General features: G+C 32.9%; 1 protein-coding gene across 1 annotated transcript; it reads left to right on the forward strand.

The window, feature by feature from the left end:
* The first annotated feature begins 266 nt into the window (after positions 1–266).
* LOC138360237 (uncharacterized) lies at positions 267–9,151 on the forward strand. The gene is made up of 5 exons (XM_069320166.1): positions 267–383; positions 707–918; positions 2,476–2,638; positions 3,291–3,397; positions 7,772–9,151. Exons 1-5 carry the CDS (start codon positions 368–370, stop codon positions 7,832–7,834), a joined length of 561 nt encoding a protein of 186 aa, XP_069176267.1. The 5' UTR covers positions 267–367; the 3' UTR covers positions 7,835–9,151.
* Positions 9,152–9,931: the final 780 nt, after the last annotated feature.

A 9,931-nucleotide genomic window follows, 5' to 3' on the forward strand; every position in this document is an offset into this window, starting at 1 on the left:
TCTTTCTTTTCTTTCTTTTTCTTTATTTATTTCTTTCTTTTCTTTTTTCTTCTCTTCTCATGTTGGCCCTCCTCTCTCTCATGATAACCCCCCCCCCCTCTCTGATGTTGGCTCACCCTCTTTCTGATGTTGGGTAGTTTAAATGTGATGTAGACATATAGTATAACTTATAATATTAGTATGCAGTAGTAAAAGCTCATGAAATTTGTTGATTATACAGTACAGTAGTTAGATTTTAATAGCTAAATCTTGCAATCTTAAAGACAATGAGCTGGTCACGCCAAGTACTTCAGTCGTTAGGACTCCAAGGTCAAGGAATTTATTCGACCCAAAGTCACCAGACAAGAACGATGGGAGTTTGAAAGAAATGATGCAGAATATGAGTAAGTTTTGAAAGTTTAATTAATTTATTATGTAGCCTATAACCTATATGTACCCTATGGGTGATAGGCATAAGTTTCATGTTCAAGTAGACTGCAAACTGAGCAGGTTAGATTGCTGAATTTGCTTCCAATTATATAAGCAGTTTCATAATTACTAAGAAATTATCCCATTATCTATCACATCAGTCATAGCCTACTTTTTGGGTGCTTTCTCAGTGTCAGTTATTTTAAAATATACTTTATAATGCTTTTATTTTAAATGTACATTCAAGATATGTAATATAATAGCATGTACACTTTCTATATACTGTATAAATTTCCAGGTAACATGTTGCAGGCCATATACACTGAAGTGAATGAACTGAAAAGTGATGTGAATGAACTGAAAAGTGATGTGAAGATATTGAAAGCAACTTTGACTACAAAAGAAACAGACAAGATCATAGAAGATCTAATACCAAATCCTATTGCTGCAGAAGGTGATCTTAATGTTCTCAATAGGAAGTTAGCGGAATCGAGTTTCAGAACAAAATTTGTAAGTGGTATTTTAACAGTAATGTTTCCTTCAATTTTTCAAATTAAATATTACAGATATTTGCTAATTTTCTAATTAAAATTTTTTGATAGTTCATGCAGAAAAGATAAAATTGCTAAATAATAAGAATAATGATATAATCTTGTTTATATAGGATAGGATAAAATATAACACTTACGTATTTGTAAATTATGTAATATTAACACAGAGTCTTTCAAACTCTCCTGAGTGCTTTCTCAAGGTCTTGAGTGTATGGTTAGGATGAGGCTTACATTTCAACGACTATATTTCTCTTGCTAATTTTGTTAGTCGTTAAGATGTATCTCTTCATAACACACACACTTATCTGCTTGATGGGGGTCTGGGAGTTCTTCTACTCCCCAAGCCCGGCCCGAGGCTAGGCTTGACTTGAGAACTTTGGTCTAGTGCTTGGTGATTGTGGGGATTATCATAGAGGATTACATGCTGTTATGGAAATAGTCAACTAGAGGGTTATTTTGTAGACCCAGGTCAATATTGAAATCACCTCCTAGAATGATGTGATTTTTGTTGAGATGTTATTTATGATAAGATGCCTTATCATAAGTTATGATATATATATATATATATATATATATATATATATATATATATATATATATATATATATATATATATATATATATATATAATATATATATATATATATATATATATATATATATATATATATATATATGTATATATATATATATATATATATATATATATATATATATATATATATATATATATATATATATATATATATATATATATATATATATATATATATATATTTATATTTTGGTGTATACTGGCAGCAGGTTTTCTTTCAAACATGTTTCATTGAATATGACCGCATATTCTGTATTTATTATTTTCTGGTTTAGGGCTTCTATCCCTCTAACTATTTTCTTAGCATCAGGGCTTAATTGAAATAGGAGTTCTCCAAAACTCATTTTCGTACTTTTAAGGTGAAGAAAAGAAGTGATTTACTATAGAGTGTATTACACTTATATATATAATTTGCACGACGTTTCGAACCTCCATGGTTCATTCTCAAGTGAACAGATCTTACAATACTAGTTTCACCTCACATTTATCCCTTATGTATCCCCCCATGTTTTCACCTTCATTGTATTATCACCTGACCCAGTGCGGGTATAAAATCAAATAGTATTGTAAGATCTGTTCACTTGAGAATAGGATATTCCCTTGTTAGAGGGATAGAAGCCCTAAACCAGAAAATAATAAATACAGAATATGCGGTCATATTCAATGAAACATGTTTGAAAGAAAACCTGCTGCCAGTATACACCAAAATATAAATATATATATATATATATATATATATATATATATATATATATATATATATATATATATATATATATATATATATATATATATATATATATATATATACATACATACATACATACACATACATACACATACATACATACACACATACATACATACATACATACATATATCAAAATTACTAGTGTACTACATTTTTGTTGTTGCTTTTAGGTGTTGCTTTTAACCAGTGTACGTGGGTCTGATTGTGCAACTACGGTTCGAAGAATAATGAAGAAGATAGGAACAAACGGCCTTTGGTCATTATACAGCCTAAAAGGACAAAAGAAGAAATTAGCATTTCTAGAAAAACAAGAACTATATAATGTTATTTTAAGTAAGTAACAAAAAAATTAAATAATTTTTTTTTATTTAAAATTCACTAAAAAATTAAAATTTTCAGTTCAAATTAAGTGTACATTAAGTATAAATGATTATATTTCTATCACTTGCTCTTAAGATTGTTTCATTTAATAGAGGTTGGTCATAATTGTTCTCTGCTGCTAGTACTGTAGAACTGACTGACTTAGCTATGGGAAAATGTAAACTTAATTGGTTTATCCTTTACAGTATTTTGCAGTTTATTTCATGATCCTGTGGTTAATACTTGCATAAATAGTAGATTGCAAAATGCATTTTTATATCATTAGTATTAAATAATAATAATAATGTAAATAATTGACTTTTAAACAACGTACAATTCATTGGTCGGTGAGATTATATTAGTAATATTTTTTCATTCTTGCAAAGCCTCAATAAAGCCGTTAACATGTTAATATAAACTTGATCACCTTCCACTTTTTTTCTCATGTGCTACCTACATGTACGAAACCTTATTCCTAAATGCATATCTTGTTCTGAAACTTGTCTTTTATATGTTGTGTATCACCATCTCTGGAGAGTTTTATCTGATGTGTAAATTACTTTTAATTTTACAGAATATTATTGTTATACAGAATTTGTTATATAAATAACTGTTAATTTTACAGAATCATCTATCAACGCACATCCGCAAGTTAAGGTGGAAGACGTGACCTTTCAAATTTCTGAAGTACTTAAACATGCTCCAAACAGGCCTGGTGGATCTAGGTACAAGGTAAAATAATTTAAATTTTTTTTGTTTTCACTAATTATCTGTTTATATATATATATATATATATATATATATATATATATATATATATATATATATATATATATATATATATATATATATATATATATATATGTCGTACCTAGTAGCCAGAACGCACTTATCAGCCTACTATGCAAGGCCCAATTTGCCTAATAAGCCAAATTTTCATGAATTAATATATTTTCTCTAATTTTTTTCTTATGAAATGATAAAGCTACCCATTTCATTATGTATGAGGTCAATTTTTTTTTAATGGTGTTAAAATTAACGTAGATATATGACCGAACCTAACCAACCCTACCTAACCTAACCTAACCTATCTTCACAGGTTAGGTTCGGTTAGGTAGCAGAAAAAGTTAGGTTAGGTTAGGTTAGGTAGGTTAGGTAGTCGAAAAAACATTAATTCATGAAAACTAGGCTTATTAGACAAATCGGGCCTTGCATAGTAGGCCAAGAAGTGCGTTCTGGCTACTAGGTACGACATATATATATATATATATATATATATATATATATATATATATATATATATATATATATATGTCGTACCTAGTAGCCAGAACTCACTTCTCAGCGTACTATGCGAGGCCCGATTTGCCTAATAAGCCAAGTTTTACTGAATTAATATATTTTCTCTAATTTTTTTCTTATGAAATGATAAAGCAACCCATTTCATCATGTATGAGGTCAATTTTTTTTTATTGGAGTTAAAATTAACGTAGGTATATGACCGAACCTAACCAACCCTACCTAACCTAACCTAACCTATCTCTATAGGTTAGGTTAGGTTAGGTAGCCGAAAACGTTAGGTTAGGTTAGGTTAGGTAGGTTAGGTTGTCGAAAAAACATTAATTCATGAAAACTAGGCTTATTAGGCAAATCAGGCCTTGCATAGTAGGCTGAGAAGTGAGTTCTGGCTACTAGGTACGACATATATATATATATATATATATATATATATATATATGTCGTACCTAGTAGCCAGAACTCACTTCTCAGCCTACTATTCAAGGCCCGATTTGCCTAATAAGCCAAGTTTTCCTGAATTAATATATTTACTATAATTTTGTTCTTATGAAATGATAAAGCAACCCTTTTCTCTATGTATGAGGTCAATTTTTTTTTTTTTGGAGTTAAAATTAACGTAGATATATGACCGAACCTAACCAACCCTACCTAACCTAACCTAACCTATATATATTGGTAAGGTTAGGTTAGGTAGCCAAAAAAAGCTAGGTTAGGTTAGGTTAGGTAGGTTAGGTAGACGAAAAAACATTAATTCATGAAAACTTGGCTTATTAGGCAAATCGGCCCTTGAATAGTAGGCTGAGAAGTGCGTTCTGGCTATTAGGTACGACATATATATATATATATATATATATATATATATATATATATATATATCGTACCTAGTAGCCAGAACACACTTCTCAGCCTACAATGCAAGGCCTGATTTGCCTAATAAGCCAAGTTTTCATGAAATAATTGTTTTTCGATTACCTAACCTACCTAACCTAACCTAACTTTTTCGGCTATCTAACGCAACCTAACCTATAAAGATAGGTTAGGTTAGGTAGGGTTGGTTAGGTTCGGTCATATATCTACGTTAATTTTACCTCCAATAAAAAAAATTGACCTCATATAAAATGAAATGGGTAGCTTTATCTTTTCATAAGAAAAAAATTAGAGAAAATATATTAATTCATGAAAACTTGGCTTATTAGGCAAATCGGGCCTTGCATAGTAGGCTGAGAAGTCCATTCTGGCTACTAAGTACGACATATATATATATATATACTCCCCTGGGGTTGAAAGCCATCGATGAGGTCCTTGATAAGAAAATCGCCGACCTTAAGAGGATGGATGGGAGGATTGAGGATATTGATGCTCATGATGCACTCTACCTCATCACCAGATGTCTGTCCCTCCCCAGGTTAACCTACTTTCTGAGGTGTTCACCATCTTACAGTAGCCAAAAACTAAGTGAGTATGACCGGTTACTGAAATCAATGCTAGAAAAAGCCCTTAACCTCTCTCTCGATGACCTACAGTGGAAACAAGCCTCTCTTCCCGTAAGACTTGGGGGTCTCGGAGTTCGAACAGCAACGCAAATCGCTGTTCCAGCCTTCCTGTCCTCCTTATCAGCATCCGACGACCTTGTGAAGGAAATTCTACCTGCCCACTTACATCAGCTGGCAGGTGTACATGATCCCAATTTTACACGCTGTGCCACAGAGTGGGCCTCTCGTGCAGGCCAATCACCTCAACCACCATCCCCAAAATCCCACAAGCAATCCAGCTGGGATGGTCCCATTGTAGACCAAGTTGCTGCAGAGTGCCTGGGTGCTGCAACAACACAACACGACATTGCTCGCCTCACAGCAGTAGCAGCACCACATGCAGGGGATTTCCTGTTAGCAACCCCAATGTCGGCAACTGGCACGCGTCTCACACCACACGCCCTCCGAATTGCTGTGGCCCTCCGCCTTGCTGCCCCAATCCACACCAGATATAGGTGTATTTGCGGCGAGGTGGTGGCTGACAGGTACGGTCACCATGGCCTACTCTGCCAAAGCACAGGGGGATGGCACTCGAGGCACAGTGAAGTTAACAACATCATCAAGAGGAGCCTCACCACAGCTGGATGCCCAGCTGAAAGAGAGCCCCGTTACCTAATGCCCCGTAACTCTGATGCTCTTATTGGTCGCCCGGATGGTATCACAGTGAACCCCTGGAAGAATGGCAAGCAGTTGGTATGGGACTACACGTGCGTATCAACCCTGGCTAACACCTACATTAACCTCAGTGTTGCACAACCAGGTGGCGCTGCCACCCACAGGGAAGCAGCCAAATCCCGTAAGTATAGAGAACTGGATCACCACTACAATTTTGTCCCCATTGCTTCTGAGACGCTCGGCGCCTGGGGTAAAAGTGCTACCAGTTTTTTGAAGGAACTGGGTTCTAGGCTCATCGAAACAACAAGGGACCCGAGAGCTGCAAGCTTTCTTTTCCAGCGCCTCAGTGTGGCGATACAGAGGGGAAATGCGCACTGCATCCAGGGTTCCTGCCCGCCATCTGAGGAGCTGGAGGAACTCGACAACCTATGACAACCATCTTTGTAACCCATATGTAACTCCTTTTTTGTAACAAAGTTCAAATAAAGTAAATATATATGTGTACATACAAAAGAATGGGGGTGGTAGGAGAAGATAATATTAGTGTTCAGTGAGAAACCACAAGGTCTCCTCTGAATACTTTTTATTTTCTTCTCCGAGGCTATGGGTCCCCACATTGGCACCAGAGGTGGTACCCTCACAAACTTTTATATATATATATATATATATATATATATATATATATATATATATATATATATATATAGATATATAGATATATAGATATATAGATAGATATATAGATAGATAGATAGTCAGTGTCAGACTACGGAGGAAAATTGAAACAAGAATTTTTCCGATGCAGGAACCACACACAGGCCCAAACATGGATAATCATAGCATAAAAATAGTAAATATTTACAATGAATTAGTGAGACAAATGTGTTCCAATGATCCTACTTAAATCGCCCTTTAATTGATCTATTAAAAATGGATCTAAGTTATATAAACCGCTGCTAATGTTCAATTTACTTTCTTTGTGATCTGTATCAAAGCAGATCCAATTATGTTTCTGTTATAGGTACTATTACAATTCATTATTGAAGAAGCCATCTCCCAATCTATGTTTGGGCCTGTGTGTGGTTGCTGCATCGGATGGGCCAATAGGCCCTCTGCAGTGTCCACGTATTGTACCTCGCCTCACTCCACCATTCTCTCCTGCCTATTTATGTCCAGTTCTCGACCTGTAAATCCACTCGTTCTGAAGATGTCCTAATGTCCGAAGATGTCCTAATGTCTTAACAGCAAGTGTTTCTGTCAAATTCCTTAAGGAAATATCTTAGTTCCCCATTATGACCTCTCCACAAATCAGGTTTTTCAACTGCTTCAAGCTCATTTTCTTCCAGATTATAATGCATTGCATACTTTAGTCCCAAAAAGACATGGTCACTTTTACCCAAGGGAGGGAGGTACTGAATGATAAATCTCTCCTCTTTCCTGGTAAATATAATATCCAGCATGGAGGGAACATCCCCTTCCCTCATATATATATATATATACATATATATATATATATATATATATATATATATATATATATATATATATATATATATATATATATATATATATATATATATATATATATATATATATATTTGTGTGTGTGTAATCTATATAAACAAATAAATATTAATTAATTTTGTTAATATCTTTTCAGGGAAAACTTGCAAGTACGATTCGTATACAAGAGGGGCAACAAGAGGCAGAGGATGTCTACTAAGAAAATTCACAATTAAGTGTTTATCCTCACTCTTGATATATGGTCTTCTCTGGTCTCTTTATTTTCTCTCCTCACAAATGTCCCTTTTTTTAATTTCTTTTACGTTTCCTGTTTTTCTTGTCTCTTTTTATCTCTCCTTTCCTCCTCTCTTCTAACACCTCTCGTTTTCTGTCTCTTCTAGCTTCTCTCTTCCTTTACTTTTTACATTTGTGGAATTCACTTGCGTCGTTTTTATCTTGTATCTTTTTCTTATCTTGTCTTTCTCTTCCCCTTCTCTTCAATGTTCTCTCATTTCTCTCTCCCCTCTCTGTTGTTTCTATTCTGTCTTCTCTCCCCTTGCCTTAATTTTGTTCTGTCTCCTCTCTTCTTGCATGGTGCTAACATTTGAATAAATGATTTACAATTTGTATTTTTAGTCATAGAAAAACTATAGTGTTGTGTTATATAGTATATACTCAGGAAATTTTACTTGTTTTAGTTTTAAGTAACAATAACTGCTTGTGACGTCAGACTGATCTCAGCATACCATGAATCACAGCCTGCTTGACGATGAATTGTTTGAAGGTGCTTAATTGTCAAGTTCTCTTGAATAATATATATTTTTTCTCTCTTTTTTCTTTCTATCTTTCTTTTTCTTTCTTTCTCTTTTGTTTTCTTTCTCTTTTGTTTTCTTTCTCTCTTTCTTTCTTTCTTTTTCTCTTTCTTTCTCTTTCTTTTTCTCTTTCTTTTTCTATTTCTTTCTTTCTCTGAAAGAAAGAAAAATCTTTCACTTTCTACATGAATATTATACTTAACTGTGTTTACATTCACTTGTAGATTTATATTTTTAGTTAATTAGTCCTAAACTTTAAGATTTTACTTTATAATTTGAATAAATGATTTATAATTTGTATTTTTAGTCATAGAAAAACTATAGTGTTATGTTATATAGTATATAATGTATACTCAGGAAATTTTACTTGTTTTAGTTTTAAGTAACAATAACTGCTTGTGACGTCAGACTGATCTCGGCATGACATGAATCACAGCCTGCTTGATCATGAATTGTTTGAAGGTGCTTAATTGTCAAGTTCTCTTGAATAATATACATTTTGTCTCTCTTTCTTTTTCTTTCTCTTTTTCTTTTTCTTTCTTTCTCTTTCTTTCTCTTGTTTTCTTTCTCTTTCTTTTTCTCTTTCTTTCTCTGAAAGAAAGAAATCCTCTTTCTCTTTCTACATGAATATTATACTTGACTGTGTTTACATTCACTTGTAGATTTTTATTTTTAGTTAATTAGTCCTAAACTTTTGATTTATTGATTTTTATTTTTAGTCATAGAAAAACTATAATGTTATATGTATACTCGGGAAATTTTACTTGTTTTAGTTTTAAGTAACAATAACTGCTTGTAACATCAGACTGATCTCAGCATGACATGAATCACAGGCTGCTTGATCACGAAATCTATTGTGTTCACATATTGCATATATAAATTTTTATAGATTTTTAGATTTTTACTTTTATATTCTGTTATAGATATAGTCTATATTTCGAGCTATTACATATATTTTGTTGTATTACTCATTCTTAATTAAATATAATATTTTAATTCTCTTTTTGTTCCCTATTTATTTGTAATTTGCATATACATATATAGGATGTCCATTTCTTTCTCAGATATGTCTTCTTTCTTTCTCTCCCTTTCTATTTCAGATATGAATTAAAAAATTATTATACCCTAATTTACCCTAAACGTTTTAATGTAGGTAATTAAAAGATTATAAAAAAGTTTTTAGAAATGTTAATTATTTACGTTCTAAGGTTGTATATAAAAGTTCTCAAAAAACCTTTTCTAAACGTAATTATAAACGTGCTGAAAACAATGAAATGTCGTTTTTAGGATGTTTTAAAAACATGAAAATGTTTGCTGGGTAGTTGCATCTTGCAGTACTGGCACTCTACTCAGTCATGTTACATGACATCTTTTATTGTGGTACAGCAGTTGCTCTGTAAACATTACTTAATAAATTAAGGTCCCCCTACTCCTGTGTTGTTTTTTCTCCCCGATCAGAAAATGAGATAATGGAGCGAGTATAAGGATTACTCGCTACATTCACA

This window comes from Procambarus clarkii, unplaced genomic scaffold (assembly GCF_040958095.1).
Source record: "Procambarus clarkii isolate CNS0578487 unplaced genomic scaffold, FALCON_Pclarkii_2.0 HiC_scaffold_103, whole genome shotgun sequence".
NCBI classification, from domain to species: Eukaryota; Metazoa; Arthropoda; class Malacostraca; order Decapoda; family Cambaridae; genus Procambarus; species Procambarus clarkii.

Bases quoted from the DNA above. Each gene is read 5' to 3' on its own strand.
- LOC138360237 (XM_069320166.1), top strand. The intron at 919-2,475 runs GTAAGTGGTATT...TGTTGCTTTTAG, and splicing joins CGAGTTTCAGAACAAAATTT to GTGTTGCTTTTAACCAGTGT. The intron at 2,639-3,290 runs GTAAGTAACAAA...TTAATTTTACAG, and splicing joins ACTATATAATGTTATTTTAA to AATCATCTATCAACGCACAT.